Source organism: Aedes aegypti, chromosome 1, assembly GCF_002204515.2.
Source record: "Aedes aegypti strain LVP_AGWG chromosome 1, AaegL5.0 Primary Assembly, whole genome shotgun sequence".
In the NCBI taxonomy this organism is placed as follows: domain Eukaryota; kingdom Metazoa; phylum Arthropoda; class Insecta; order Diptera; family Culicidae; genus Aedes; species Aedes aegypti.
Genome location: NC_035107.1, coordinates 307,166,178 through 307,182,395, shown reverse-complemented (window position 1 = coordinate 307,182,395; position 16,218 = coordinate 307,166,178). Strand labels below are relative to the sequence as shown.

Sequence of the window (16,218 nt, the reverse complement as noted above, 5' to 3'; positions counted from 1 at the left end):
CCTGCCGTACAAATCAAATGGAGTTGTCACTATTCCGTATACGGAAAAATGTGCCGCTCAATTATTCCGCAAGTAAAAGTGACACTTCGCTCATTCTGAATCAGCTGTCAAAATTTAGCAACAAATTGTACTTGACCGCTCTACTTAGGATGTGGATACTAGGCTATAAATGTTATTTCGCCTGGGTTGAAGCTTTGCGATGCTTCAACCCAGGCGAATTGACAAATAGGAATAAAATTCCCTGCAGAATGAAAGAGAGGCAGATAGAAAATAGTCATAAATTACTAAAATTTAGTCATTCTGCGACTAGCCGTGTTTCTGAGTGTGGAGTTTTTCCTATCTGACATTTCGGAAGGGACACGGAAAACAAAAAACAATCAAATTTTGAGTTTAAAGGCCGGTTTGCTACTGACAAGAAAAGGAATCGCCTATCTCGATGCGTGGAAAATTTCTCCCAAGAAATGGTCAAGAAAATTACTTTTTTCTGATCGCAGTACGCAGTTGAGAAGAAATGTCACTTTAAAGGGGGCTCTCTGTAGAAAATTTCTTGACCCTTTCAGTCAAGGAATTTCTTTACTTTTCTTGAGCGAAACAGCATACTTAGCTTAAGACAAGCAAAAAAATGAAATGTTTTACTTTTTTAAATTTTTGTCAATGCGATTTTTAATTTTTGATTTTTTCGGCTGTTTATTAGTTTTGATAAATATGTAGCTCAAAGATCTATAATGAAACAAAATACACTTTATAGCAATGAGGAAGTCATGTCCGTGTTACAATATTATTCTCGACGCCGAGCAAAATCAGCACTGCTCGTCTGTTGCCAAATCATTCCATTTTACTTCCGCTTATCTCTCTATAAAGGATCACTAGTTCAAACGTGTTTTAAAAATAGTTCCAGGGCACGAATAATAGGGTCCTAAAGCCCTGTCTCAATTTTAGTACCAAACGCTTAAGTTTAGGGCAGAAACACATGTTTACTCAATTTTTAATTGATTTTCATTGGTTTAAGTACAAAAAACATTTTTTTATGATTTTGTCACACCTTTTGGTTTAAACTCAAATGTTGGGTATATTTTGTTTTCCGTGTCCCTTCCGAAATGTCAGATAGGAACAACCCCAGTGTTCAAACTATATGCCCTGTGGCATTTTTGTCGAAAAAGTGAATGTCAAACAAGATCACAAGTGTCAAGGTTCATATTCGAATCCATTTTTAAAATTGAAGTTTAAAAATGTTATAGCCGTTATTTGAGCTGGAAAACTTGCTAAAGTAGTTGTAATAACATGCTCTTTCGTATTATTAAATAAAAACAAGAATTCATTAAACATTTTAGGACCCAATTATGAAACTTTGGATTCCGGTTCATCTTTTAAAGTACACTCAGGCAAATGGACTATCGATAAAAATAGGAACCCCTCATGAAAATTTGCCACAAGAAATCGGATTGAAATTCATAAATTTGCCTTATGAAACCCGAATTTAAATACAAAAAAACGTTTTCGCGGCAACCTGGAATCGAACCAAGAACCTTGCGATCGATAGGCCCGAGCGTACACCACGCGCCTATCAACGCCTTGATGTGGAGTGATGCTAAAACCCTAAAACGATACATAAAGCGTTCGTATTGCAATATTCGTTCCACCTTTCATAAGGCAAAATGTATGAAATTCGATAGTCCAGTTCGCTGCGTGTAGATGCAGAATAGGGATGGTACATAAATTATGGCACGCTAAATTTCAACTTTTTCGACCCCCTCCCCCCCTTTGTTACGTTTTTTGTATGAGTTCTCCGAAATTTTTGTAAGGCTTGTCACGTTTGGCTTGACCCCCTCCCCCCCTCGGAGCGTGACGTAATTTGTGCATGACCGATTTCTTTATAGATCTTTTTCCAACGATGGCAATCGCCAACGATTCAAAACGAATCGGAAACTCGCTGACTGGTTGACCGGGATACCCCTAAACAAGCCGCCGAAATTAAAACGTTCCACGCCTCAAATTGCCCCACTTTCCTCTACAGTGTAAACCCGGCTGACCGGCTGATGGAGTGACAGTAGTCGATGTCAAAACATTCCGATCGCGAAGTTCGTTCGCATGCTTGCACCCACCATCAGAGTGTTACCTAAACAGTAAGTGGAATATTGCATTTCCCCGGTAAGATTCCGGTTTTATTGAAAAACAAGCAAAATGTTCACCGTCAGTAACTTGGCACTGGCCAGGCTGGGAGTGCGTTCAGTGCTGCTGACGAACGCCCGGCCACTGCAAACCGCCGTCGTCGATTTGGCCGCTCGAAAGGGAACCCGTGAGAAGGCTCGCAAGGCCAAAGTCAAAAAAGTGGTGGAAAAGGTCGGATTCATCCGGCACGATATGCGGAACAAGGGCAAGTGAGTAGAAGTTGAAGTGGGACGGAGCCGGAACTGGGTGTGCTGATTGTAGGATTTTTCGTTACAGGCTCAATTTGAACCAGACCAACAAGCACATCGACGATAGCTGGAAGCAGGATCCCGTGGACAACTGCTGGGTCAGTAAGTACTACAAGTGGCGGGTTTACACGGTGGAGGAAGCTATCCAGTGCCACCGGGAGACGCACCATCCGACGATGATCAATCTGCCGAATGCGCCCCTGCTGGCCCAGGTGGAGCTCAATATGCAGGCGGAGAAGATCACCCGCTTTGTGGATAACTTCCAACGGATGGTGGCCATTCCGCACAAGTTTGACCACGGTGAGAACCGGAACATTATCGTGTTCGCCAAGGGACAGGAAAATCTGAAGGAGGCCAGCGATGCTGGTGCTACCCTTGTAGGCGGAGTTGAGCTCATCAAGGAGATTCAAAACGGCGACCTACAAGTTTCGGAATATCCCTTTGTCTTAGCCCATCCCAACATCCTGCCGGATTTGGTGGTGATTCGGGGGCTTCTGAAGAGGAACAAATTCCCCAATCCCCGCCAGGGAACGCTGGAAGTGGAACTGGCCGATATGGTCAAACGGTACTCGAACGGAATCCAGTACTCGGCCGAGAAGGACGAAAACCAGAAAGACTATGGACAGATTGTCGCTTGCGTCGGAACGTTGCAGATGGACGCGAAACAACTGGAGGAGAATCTGGCCATTTTGCTGAAGGACATCAACACGATGAGACCGAAGCGAGAGGGTAAGTTCATAACCAGGGTGCTGCTGAAGAGCCCTCCCTCGGGGGAGGTGCTCAAGATAGATTCATTTTTGTACGTGCCGGCCGAGGGTAAGGCCGCTGCCAAGAAGGGCAAGGCCGGTGAGGAGGAGGCAGCGGAGGAGTCGGATGAGGAAGATGAACAGAAAGCGAGCGCCAGTAATTGATAGGATAGGTTTATGATTGAATAGTGGTTTAAATATATGGAAACTAACGAATTCAAGCTTGCGTTCTCAAAATGTTAGTGAAAGTCACATCGTTAATCCTCTCTTCCCATGGTAGCTCAAGAGTCCAATTGATTTGCGACGAACTTGAGACAGACAGCCTTCCATACCAATACACCTGGAGATTACCACAGCAGACAGAATCACAAATCGACCACGTTATAATTGATAGCTGGTACTTCTTTGACATTATCGACGCCAGGACCTATCGTGGCGCTAAGATCCACTATGACCATGACCAGTATCTGGTGATGGTCAAACTGAGCCCAAAACTTTCCGTAGTCAACAACGTACGGTACCAACGACCGTCCGGGTATGAGCTAGAGCGGCTTAAGCAACCAGAAGAGAGTTGACTGGATGAAACCCTTCTCGAGGACTTCTGGAGTACAGTAAATGCAGCCATCAACGATGCAGCTGAGAGCAAGATCGGGTACATGGGACGAAGTCGACGGAACGATTGGTACGAAGAGGAATTTAGGCAGATTCTGGAGGAAAAGAATGCAGCGCTGGCGTTCATGCTGCAGCAAGGGACCCGACATAACGTGGGACATTATAAACAGAAACGGCAGCAACAGACCCTTCTTATGCGGGAGAAAAAAATGCCGCCTGGAGAAGAGAGAGTGCGAAGAGACAGCTGTGCCGGTCTCAAGAAACACGGACGTTCTATCAGAAGCTCAACGCATCCCGCACTGGCTTCGTGCCGCGAACAGATATTTGCAGGGATAAGGATGGGAGCATTTAGACGGACGAGCGTGAAGTGATCGAAAGGTGGAAGCAGCACTTCGACGAGCACCTGAATGGCGCTGAGAGCGAAGGCAATGAAGGTCAAGATAACGGAGAAATTGAGTTCATTCTACTAGTGGGGTGAGGTGAAAATTGTCGGTCTCGTACAGCGAGGTGAAGTGAAGTGACTCTCCCATGCTTATTCTGCGCGGCGTGTGAGATGACACGAGTCGAATGAGGTGACAATTGTCGACTCGCTCCCATTTGATTAACATTAGTCGTCTCACGTCACTCGCGATGAGAACAAGTCGTCTCGACTCACGCCGCGCAGAATAAGCACATCCATTTGATTTGCACGGCGAGCCACTTCACTCGAGTCGAGAATCGTAACTTCGTTACACGAGACCGACAATACATACGTCACGCCAGAATAAACCCAAATTAATTTTTTTTTTTTTTTTTTTTTTTTTTTTTTTTTTTTTTTTTTTTTTTTTTTTTTTGTCGGTAGCGATAGGGGTAGTACTGGCACTCTTAATCTGCCCTAAGCTCCTTCCCAGCATTTGCTTTTATAAGCCTCTATTGCGTTCATCACACAGACGTTCCTAAGCAATGTTGCTCAAATGGTCACTGTGTACCCTAGCAGCAATCAGCCCTTACCGTAGTTTTGCAGTCTAGTACAATCTATGATAAGGCCTGAAATGCTACTAGAGTGGTTAAAGTGAAGAACGAAATAGTTTTATTAAAAGGTCCTCATTCCCCATAACATTTCATCACTCACTATCGTCACACTTCGACACTATCACGTTTATCACCGATTATCACTCATCAACTTTCGTAATACACTTCAGATATACTTTCCATAATATCACTTTTCACATCACACCATTTTCATATAAATTCATTGATATTAGCATTTACCATCTGTTAGCATTACTAAGTAATTAAAAGATATTCAATTTAAATGTTTCGTTTTTTTTTGTTGCTGTAGAGTCATTACTATTCAAACTACAATTTAGCACTATCAACAAAGTTACAGTAAAACAAAATCACTTCAAGCCATTTTGTATTATGGCCTTTTTTAAATTAGTAGAGTTCACATCATTATACATCATCATTATTATATTTCTTACAAAACTATCAGAATCACTTCCAATTTCATTTTCAAATTTTCATCACCATAGATTTTATTATAAACACACTATTAACACCAACACAATTACTAAATTTAATAACAAGTGATACGCGCAGTACCACCAAACACCCATTCTTATGTTGCATTATAAAACGATTGATCACACGTTAGCTTCGAAACTTAACAACCATTACTGATTAGTATAAAGGATGCTACAGCTCGTGGTAAACGAACTGAACCATCAACAACCAGCACTGATTTATAAGTAACTAATGAGCCCTGGCGGTCCCTCCGTTCGAAGAGGACCTGATAATATGCCGAAACATATTAACAGATCCTCCGCCTGAATGCAGCCGTTTCATGATAAATCATGAACCGTTAGAGGTGTGCCAAAGTATTGGGAAGGTGATATGTTTCACAGACGGGTATTATTATGGTGCACCTTCTACTTTGGCACCGTCAAACCCTGTGATCGTGGCCAGGGAGAATAAACCCAAATTAAATTGAAACAAAAAAAAAAACCTTATTGAGTATCAGATATTAGAAACAGGTTTATTGGAAGGTAATAGGTACCCGAATTGCATCGTTTACATTAGAAGTTACAAATATGGAATGTTTCAAGCACATTTAAAGCTATTCTCTTAACATAATACTGCTTTTCCAAGTTCCAAAAGACAGCATGCATCACATTTCGTTCCATTCAGACTAGTTTGATTCGCTTTTCCAACCACTTCTCACCATTACTTAGCCACTGGTAGCAAATCCTTGGCGTACAGATTGAGAATCGAGTCCGCAATGACCCGCGCCGAACTCCGAAGGTATCCTCCGCTCAGGAGCATCACCAACGGCACCCCCCGATCGCGTGCCATCTCGAAAACGATTTCGTCTCTCTCGATCACTCCCTGACCGGTAATGTCCAATATTCCCAACGGGTCACCCTTCAGCACATCAGTGCCAGCATTGTAGATCAGGAAGTTCGGTCGAAACTCATCAAACGACAGCGCCAAATTGGTTCTCAACTTTCGCAGATATTCTTCGTCCCCAACGTGGGGCTTCAGCTCAACGGCCCTCTTGATCGCTAGCTTGGCCTCGTGATCCCTCGGGTAGATCCGATAGTTGTACATGTCCATTATGAACACCCCACTGTCATCCATCAGGTCCCGAGCATAACCATTACCCTGGTGAGCGTCCAAATCTACGATCATTATCCGCTCAATTCCCTTGCCACTGGACTGCAACATCCGGACGATCAACGTAATGTCCGCATAGGGACAAAATCCACCACCGTCGTCGGCACTGCAGTGGTGAAACCCGCCGCCCAGATTGATGGCCCATCCCGTGCCGCAAGAGCCCTCCAAGGCGCACTTGGCCGCCAGTATCGATCCGAACGTCTGGTATCTCATCGGACGGAGATAGCTTCGCTGGACGAAATAATTTGGCACGAATATCAACGGTGGAATCTCCGCTATCTTGGCGACATTGATGCTCCACTAGAAATATAAAAAAACATTATTACCTAGAAGAATCTGGAAGGTCATGGAATTTTATTAAAGGTCAGGGAACAATTATCAATATTATAGGGTGCGACGGGGAAATATGGGTTACCTGAGGAATACAAATCAAATGAATCTTTGTTCTCCATGGCCTATTCAACATTCAAGTAAGCTACATAAAAACCTATTGGGAGATCAGTATGTTCGAAAAAATGCATTTTGACGAGCAATGTGCATTATCGGACCCGGGGGAGACACGTTGTGAGAATGCCGGACAACAATCCCGCAAAAATGGTGTTCAACTCAAATCCAGCCGGTACAAGACGAAGGGGAGCGCAACGAACTAGGTGGTTTGACCAAGTGGAGCAGGATCTTGGAAGTGTGGGGCGATCGAGGAATTGGAGGTTAGCAGCTATGGACCGATTTAGTTGGCGTAACATTGTGGCGCAGGTCATGTCTTGAAGGACGTAGAGCCAGCAAAAGTAAAGTAAAGTTGTATTGACTTGAAAAAGTATCACTGTACCCGCAAACATGCATAAACTATGCTGATACTGTTTCAGCTGTGTCAGTGCAAAACCAACTGATTTTCTTTGATTCGAAATCGTGAGATAAATTAGCAACAATCATCAACGACGCGTACAAATTTCAATGACGGCCTACTTTGCCTTAAATAAAGTATTTTTTTTTAATTTGGTGATTTTTTGTTTTTATTTACTATTAGACTCTCAAAAAGGTTTGAAGTGTTGGCTGAGAATAAGAAATATGGTCAAAATATTTTTAGACGATAAAAGTTTTATTTTGCTTTAGTCGTTTGTTATAAGAAAAAATTAATATTTTCACAACTACTTTGCGCATACTTTCTAGTTTTCACCGTTGTGGGGTTAGATTCACCAATTCTCAATAGCAAACACGAGGTTGTGGTATGTGCGCTTTAAGCTAAAAATAAATTGTATTTAGCCATGGTACCTTATTGCATATAACTCAAGAAGATTTACATATTTGGTGTACTGTTAGAAATTTGAAAGGGTCGTATCTAACGTCTATAGACTGATTTCATTTGATTTCTGTAAATACAGTCTCTTAGCTTCTTAACCCACTGTCAGTCGCGCCCTAGTGTACTGAGTACACGCACTTTGAGAAAAGTCGAAAAACACGTTGAAAATCCCTCCAAATCGATCCGGGGGTTGGGCCTATTCCAAGATCTACTCTTTTTCTTGCCTGTAGAGAAGACATTAAAAAAAAAAAGTCAGCAAAAAGTATTCGAAAACATCGTGTTTTAACACAAGTTTTTACGCGTGTACTCAGTACACCAGTGCGACTGCTCGTGTAACTTTTTTTTTATTGCGGCGCTCCTTTTAAATCCACTTCCAGCGGAGGCGGTAACGCGCAGAAGCTATGCGCGCAATTCAAACGCAACGTCATAATTCAAGAGGGCTTGGATTTTTTCGTTCTTTAAGGACGCGAATGTTTCAAATTTGCTAAATCTGAAACATTTGGTGGTTTTTATTATAACTGCGACGGTATATCAACATATTCAGATAATCACATTACGTGGATTTATCTTGCAGAGCACAATACCGGACCCGTCATACGAGCGGACGCATCGTGTACTGAGTACACGCGGAGCAATTTTGATGAGAAATCTTAAACTAGGCAAGACATCCCAAATATCAAGGATCGTGATTGCTTAATCATGAAAATGACGTCTTCAACAAAGCTGTTAATTCGGTAGAATAGTTTACGAGATTCGGTATTGCAAATTACCGAATTCTCAGTTCTTGGGTTCTCGGCGAAATTTTTCGCTGAGGTCAGAAACATAATATAAGTGTGTTCACCGGTTCACCGTATCATGCGAATTTCCGAGATCATTCTACCTGTAAACCGCATAGATATAGTGCGTCTTATGTGGGAAGAACCTCTGTGCGTTTTGCGAAGTCTTTTTACGCAAACATAATCAATGTATTCATCGGAAGTTCGTTTAATAGGCTAAATATAAAAAAGATTGATAACCATGATTCTTGAATTTGAACGAGAATGAATCTTGCATCTCTCGTTTTATTGTGTGTTTGCCTATCAATTCACTGGTATTCATTTCGTTTATTTAGTTAACATCTAAACAGATAACACTGAATCAATAATTTCACGCCACAATACTCGGTTCGTGACCGTATCTCTCCATCCTCGGTTCTGCCCCACGCTCGCCAAATCGATACGCACTTGATCCGCCCACCTAGATCGCTGCGATCCACGCCATCTTGTACAAAACGGATCCGACGCGAACACCATCTTTGCAGGGTTGCTGTTCGGCATTCTTGCAACATGCCCTGCCCATCGTATTCTTCCAGTTTTGGCCACCGAAATCGACATTATTATTTTGTGCTGAATTGTCTGCATGAACCACCGTATGAACCTACCGGCTTTCTGAGAGTGAACAAACAAACTATACGCACACAAGACGATCCCACTCCAACTCAGAATTCATCACAGTCAACTAGCTCCTGACTCTATATCCGTTGGACGATCCGAAATCCACTCAATTCGTATCTTCAAACGGATGTAGAACCAGAACCTAGTTGACAAAGTTATTTAGATATTCAGAGCAATTCGATAAATTACGTATAGAGGCAATCAGATATCAATTTGACAACTTCCAAAACAGTGCTGACTTTTCGATACCGTTATTAGTGCTGAAAAGTAGCACTTTTCTGCACTGTTTCTTCTGGTAGGAAAAGTTGACCAATTTCTTGTTAAAAAATAGGCTTGTATACAACGTAATGGCAAAACATATTTTAAACGAGTTTTTTCATACAATTTTATGTACATTCTGTTAAAAAATTCGTAACTCTTTTACAAGTTTTTTTTTTTACATTTTCCATGTCTTCTACAAAGTTGTTAGATATCTTGAAACGCGTGTTTTTGCTGAACATCGCACCTCTCTATCTCTTAAAGAAAATTAATTGTCAGTCGAATTCGTTTTAAGGTGATTATAAAACGAAGCCAAACTTGGACTTTTCAAGCGCACAAGACTGGAGAGTTTGACAACAGTTCGCGTTGAAAATCAATCAAATTTCTTGCTTGCTGGTGGTGACCAATAGGATAAATTTTCAACGCGGAGCGCTGTTTGTGCTTTTGATAATTTGAAGTGTGGCTTCGTTCTATAATCACCTTAATTAGGCTTATTTGTTTGATAGTAAAAACCTATGCAAAGATGCGTCGATATCTGTTATAGGGGCCTAAACTACCCTTTGAAAAAATAATAATTCATGAGTACTTTGTTGCTTTGAAAGATAGCTCGATGCCATGTTCAGCAAAAACCCGGGTTTTTGAATGACAAACAACTTCGTAGAAATCACAAAAAATGTAAAAAATCTAGGAAAAAAGTTATTATAAATACATATTATTTTTAGGGGCCATTCACATTATATTCAATAAGTTTCAAATTGCAAACTCTACAACTTTGCTGAAGACGCCTAAGGTCTATCTAAATGTTATGAAAAAATAAGTTTTCTATCCAGCTTTTCACGAGCGCTAATGGCTGCCGCTAATAGGCTCGCTTTCTGGTAGGGATTAAAGGATTTGACGTTTGGCTTGGGTCAGTTCAATAGTCCATTTTACGAAACGGCAGCACTGATGATCTTGCTGTTATTTTCACACGTTACGACACCGCCTCCTGTCAAAAGTTCATTCATAAAATAAGCGATCAACTGTTCAAAAACGTCTCGTAAAATGGACTATATAAAACGCCCCAAGCCAAAGTGTTGCGGGAACTAGCAGCACTGTCGCGGACACCCCTCATTCGCCCTTTTCTAATGCCGACGTTTGACAGCTATGAACGAACAACGTCATAAAGGCCAAAAAACGTCTTTTACGAGGCGGATCCGAAACGCTGTTCAACGATCCAACACTACCAGAAAGCGAGCCCGTTTTTGGTAGCCATTAGCACTCATAAAAAGCTGGATCTCACTGCTAGGTGGATTGATCACAAAACTTTTTGCATCAAAAGATGCGGTTTTATATACCAAGAAACTTGTCCGAACAAACTATATTGCACAAATCAACGGCTTGGGCGCTATTCAAAAAGCGCATGGAATCGACGAAATATAGAACAGTGGGATGTATTCATTATTTTTTCTTCGAATACTTCAAATAATTCTCCGCGATGATTTGTTAAGACTTAATCATCTAAAGATTTAAAAAAATCATTCAGGGATTCATTATTGCTTTAATAATAAGTTGTATGATGTCTCTCCTCAATTTGTTGAGCCGCCCGCAATGCTCTGAGGAACTGCACCAAGAATTTAACAATCAATTCTTCTATGAGTATCTTCAAAATTCCTTAAAAGCAAATTTCTCTTTCAAGAGATTTTGTGGATTCTTAAAAAAAATTCTTTCGACGAATTATTAAAAAAAAATCTTGGAGTAATATCTTTAGTAAGTCCAAACCAAGGCTAAAATAGATAGATGAGCGTTTCACCGAAAAAAAAACTATAAAATCATCAACAAAATTTATGAAAGCTGTGATGATTCTGACATAACAAATTATGAAAACGTGCAGAATAGATAATTGAGGTAATTATTAGAAGAATTTCAGAACAATCTAAAGAATAGTAGGGGATTTTTTTTAAATTATTATAAAAAATCTGAATATCACTATAAGAAAGCTCTTGATAAAAATTCCGAAGTAACACTTGAACCTTCATTCATCACATTTTCAAATTTTGAAATTCTGAGGATGTCTATAGATTAGTAAAATATAGCTCTCACCTTCAAACTCTCAATGTATCGCTTCGTGTGAACATCCAGCAGTTCATCTACGGTTATCTCGCGAGGCCGGTGGACATCGCTGTCGCTGCCAATCAGTTTTCCGGCCTTTAACAGCCGGTATATGTTTCCACCTTTGGCCGCATCGAACGGATGCAACCGCTGGAGGCCACAAAACTCCACTCCGTATTCCGGCCGGTAAACTATGGGTAGTTTATCACCACTGCGTAGATTCTGCCCATCTTCTGGGCGTTTTCCGTTTCGTTTGCCTTCCTCGTCTTCGTCCTCCACGGAACTCATGTTCGATGAGCAACTCAGCTTCAAACACATTCCGTCCTGCTGGCGATGGACACGAAAATCGTTTGAATTTACACGGATTTTTTGTATTCCTCTCCGGATGGCACCTAACTAAAATTATCACGGAGTGGACGAATGCTGAGACGTCATATTGAATGGGTGGAAAGTGGGTGGTGGGAAATCGTAAATAAACACTGAAGAAACTAGGGTGGTCCATATTATGATTTTCAATCTCAGCCGCGTGTACACTTTAGTTCTGAACACGCTCGGAGAAATCCACTGATTTTTTTTCTCCACCCATTAGAATTAGAATGGTACACGGAGACGGAATTCAACTCAATTTTGGGTTGTTTCAACGCAATTCCGTAGTTGAGCCCAATAACTCAATTTTGGCTAAATTTCCAAGGTCCCCACTAGGTAGTTTGGCTTTAATTCCATTAGAAAAATATACTCAATTTTGGGTTGATTTAACGCAAAATTGAGTTCTTTCGACCCAAACATAAGAAAAGTTGCATTTACCCAAATTTGGCTTATTGGGCCAAAGTACCCCCATTGGGTAGATGCAGCTCTCTCTATTTTTGACAACATTCGTGTGGAAGAAAGAGAAAACCGAGAGATTTTGGGTTGAAACTATAATCGATATACTTAATTTTGGGTAAAGTAAACTCAAAAATTAAGTAAAAATATTTCTCCGTGTAGTAACAGCCATAACAGCCATTGCTAACCAAATGTGTAAAGGCCCAAACGCAATGCTAGCGGAACGGCAACGGAATGCGGTACCGGTTCGCCAGCATGAATCACAACATCTCGACTGAGCTGACAACGAATGAAATTGGATCAACACTGAGTCGTCAAGCTGATCATAGTTCATGCTGGCGAACCGGTTCCGCATTCCGTTGCCGTTCCGCTATCATTGCGTTTGGGCCTTAAAGCTAAGTATGCTGTTTCGCTCAAGAAAAGTAAAGAAATTCCTTGATTGAAAGGGTCAAGAAATTTCCTACAGAGAGCCCCCTTTGAAGTGACATTTCTTCTCAACTGCGTACTGCGATCAGAAAAATGTGATTTTCTTGACCATTTCTTGGGAGAAATTTTCCACGCATCGAGATAGGCGATTCCTTTTCTTGTCAGTAGCAAACCGGCCTTAACTTGTTGCCGACCGAGCAAACGAATGGATTTACATGTCTCGCATAACTTATGATCTCGTCCTAAAAGCCATTGGTAACCATGTGTGTAACTCATTGTTTCTGAGCATTTGAATTGATTTACACGTTGTTTAACAACTCTATGGTGAAGAAAGGATCATTATCTACCTACCAGTGATGTTGACTTTGATGTTTGTTCCTTCACTTCTCGCATAACTTATGATCTCGCCCTAAAAGCCATTGATAACCATGTGTGTAGCTCATTGTTTCGAAGCATTTGAATGAATTTACACGTTGTTTAACAACTCTATGGTGAAGAAAGGATCATGTTCTACCTACAAGTGATGTTAGTTTGGATGTTTATTCCTTCACTTGCTCAGAAACAACGAGCTACACACATGGTTACCAATGGCTTTTAGTGCGTTATCTCAGAGTATGCGAGATGTTATTTAACAATGCTACGATGAAGAGAAGATCCTCCGCTATCTCCCACTGGCAGTGCTGGGAATGGTAATAGTTAGTGATCCTTTATAGAGAGATAAGCGAAAGTAAAATGGAATGATTTGGCAACAGACCAGCAGTGCTGATTTTGCTCGGCGTCGAGAATAATACTGTAACACGGACATGACTTCCTCATTGCTATAAAGTGTATTTTGTTTCGTTATAGATCTTTGAGCTACATATCAAAACTAATAAACAGCTGAAAAAATCAAAAACTAAAAATCGCATTGACAAAAATTCAAAAAAGTAAAACATTTCATTTATTTTGCTTCATGCAAAATTGCTTTTACCGAAACAATTTCAAGCGGATTACATTACTCCTCAAGAAAAGTTCAAAACAAACATAACGCATGTTCGTTTGGCTCACACTTTGACAGCTCTCGCTGCTCGATTGGCTCACACTTTGACAGAAATGTCAGCTTCCGCGAATCTCTCTTATAAAGGATTTCTAGTAATAGTAGTAGGCTTGAATTTCGCGAAAATCACGTGGCTCTCTCACTACAGTAGTTTAAAATCGTGAATCTCATCCAGTAGCCTATATTAGGTACATGAATTTCTCTAAATCAGTAGTGTCATTGAAGGCTCTAAATGCGGGAAATAGAACATTTTTCTACAGTAATTTTGGGTTGCCCTTAGCAACGGGTGTTTTGCAATTTTCAAGGCTCTTTGCCTACAGCAGCGATGGGCGTGAGTTTCACTGGCTTCGCTGACTGTGATTGGCTTTGTTTGACTACTGTAGAGTGAATTTCAGATTTTTTCCCAACCCTGCTCACTGGTAATAGTTATTGTCTTGGTCAGGGGTGCCATTATGCCAGATTAATCTGGCACTGCCAGATTTTTAATCGAGAAAAAGACAAAAAGACAAAGTACTCATTTTGCAAGACTTTTTCAAATCCGGCCAGACTTTAGAACAATTAATATAATATATAAGGGTATTCCAATAAACATTATTGTGGCACTTACAATGGGACACATACCATGGCGTAGATATCAGGAAATATAAATACACGTATTGTAGACGCAATACCAATATTCAATAAATCTTGTGTTTTTATTTAACCTATGACTCTAATTCTAGGAACAATGGAAATTCGCGGAAAAATTCTTGATAATTTCAAAATTTCGTGGCTTTGTCACGGTCCCACACTTTTGACCACATTTAACACAAAAATATACGATTACAGTGCAAATATCCTTTACATGTGTTAATTTGGTGGAATTTCGTCGAATATAGTTTTTATTTCACAAAATAAGATTATTAGTTTAATATCACAGTGGTAATATAACATTTAACACGTAAGTAGCAAGCCAGATAGACGTCCAAGATAAAACAAAATGATTATAATTTATTTTCACAGAATTTCGACTTTAAGATAAACAAACCATTTCCATAAGCAAAACATTTGAATTTACTGTGATTTTTATAATAATTCTCCAAATTTAACCATTAACCCTTGATTACGATTATAATTTGGCATTTTCACTCCCACTCGTTAACAAATTGACGATTAAATATTTGAACTATGTCTAAATGAACTGTAGTAGAGCACAGTTTTCATTTATAAGGTTGATATAGATTTTTGAAAACAGACGCATGGTATGGCGAAATTTTCACATGGACTTTTTTTCAATCGCAAGGATCTAAGTGCCAGAACCTAGATCAAACATAAAACAAAAATATTCGATAAATATCATAGCTGAAATACTAGAACGTTTTCTAACTTAATGCATTTATGAGAGGCTAAGGCCAAGATTCAGTGCTAGAGTGAATTTTGATCAATTTTTCTATGTTGTATTGCTGTGTGCGTTTGAAATGCAAATATCAAATGCGGGAACACCAAACGCGGTAAGATTTTTTAAAAGAAATGCGATGTCAAAGATAATTTTTTCTTGCTAGGGCGGCGGTGATTTATTTAATCGTTGCTAGGTGTCCTTTGATTGTTTTGTGTTACCGCATTTGGAGGACGTTTAGTCTAGATTTGCATCCCAAATGCAAACAGCAATAGGGGAATTAGGGGCATAATGGACACGTTAAGCAAATGTTCGTTTTAAGACCATAAAATAGAAATGTTTTTAATTTACCCTCGACTAGTACATGCATTCATGATGATAAAAATCATATCATATGTCAGAACAGCGAGATAGAAAATTGGGTCGAAAACAAGTCTGGTAATAAGGTATCGGGGCGAAATGAACACTTGCATTAAATTTAGAGAATCCAATATATTTAATGACTGTCACTCGTTCCGATAGGTAAAAGGGCTCTTCCTTAATCATAATAGCTAAAAAGAACCTTTCTGGGTTCGATACTTTGCTCAAAAATTATATTCTTCCACGGCCTCGCTTATGTGCCAATTTGAAACTGGGAAAAACTTTAAGTCAAATTTTGAAGAACAATTCAAGCAAAAAATAATCTTTTATACCGTCAAACATTTCAAATGCATTACAGATTTCATGCAGTGTATGAACTTTTGATGAAGTATGCATATTCTCAGATATTGAGGTGGTGTCCATTTCGCCCCGTATGTTCATTATGCCCCTAATCCCCCTTTACTTTTTGTTACCGTTAGAATTTGGATCTAGTAGCGTATCTTCATAATGGTGTCTGCCAGATTTTGCAAGACTTTTATTTTGAATTCACCAGACATTCTCTAAATTGTACTGGCAACCCTGGTCTTGGTCCACTTATTTGCTCAAAAGCAAGGTTCTCGGTTACCAATGGTTTTTAGGGCGAGATCGCAAGTTATGCGAGAGATTTTTTCATGCGTTTTCGGCGCTATCGTC

At 40.2% G+C, this 16,218-nt stretch overlaps 2 protein-coding genes across 2 annotated transcripts; one reads left to right on the top strand and one right to left on the bottom strand.

The window, feature by feature from the left end:
• The first annotated feature begins 2,064 nt into the window (after positions 1 to 2,064).
• On the top strand, positions 2,065 to 3,384 carry LOC5565138 (50S ribosomal protein L1). The gene is made up of 2 exons (XM_001649463.2): positions 2,065 to 2,378; positions 2,446 to 3,384. The coding sequence occupies exons 1-2, from the start codon at positions 2,182 to 2,184 to the stop codon at positions 3,326 to 3,328; spliced, it is 1,080 nt and encodes a 359-aa protein (XP_001649513.2). The 5' UTR covers positions 2,065 to 2,181; the 3' UTR covers positions 3,329 to 3,384.
• Positions 3,385 to 5,766: 2,382 nt separating this feature from the next.
• LOC110674238 (histone deacetylase 11) lies at positions 5,767 to 11,951 on the bottom strand. The gene is made up of 2 exons (XM_021838455.1): positions 11,498 to 11,951; positions 5,767 to 6,730 (listed from the first exon to the last, which is right to left on the bottom strand). Exons 1-2 carry the CDS (start codon positions 11,822 to 11,824, stop codon positions 5,981 to 5,983), a joined length of 1,077 nt encoding a protein of 358 aa, XP_021694147.1. The 5' UTR covers positions 11,825 to 11,951; the 3' UTR covers positions 5,767 to 5,980.
• Positions 11,952 to 16,218: the final 4,267 nt, after the last annotated feature.

Coding starts and splice junctions, on each gene's coding strand:
- LOC110674238 (XM_021838455.1), bottom strand. CDS start 11,824: ATGTGTTTGAAGCTGAGTTGCTCATCGAACATGAGTTCCGTGGAGGAC. Junction 6,731..11,497: donor GATACATTGAGAGTTTGAAG/GTGAGAGCTATA, acceptor TTATATTTCTAG/TGGAGCATCAATGTCGCCAA.
- LOC5565138 (XM_001649463.2), top strand. CDS start 2,182: ATGTTCACCGTCAGTAACTTGGCACTGGCCAGGCTGGGAGTGCGTTCA. Junction 2,379..2,445: donor GATATGCGGAACAAGGGCAA/GTGAGTAGAAGT, acceptor TTTTCGTTACAG/GCTCAATTTGAACCAGACCA.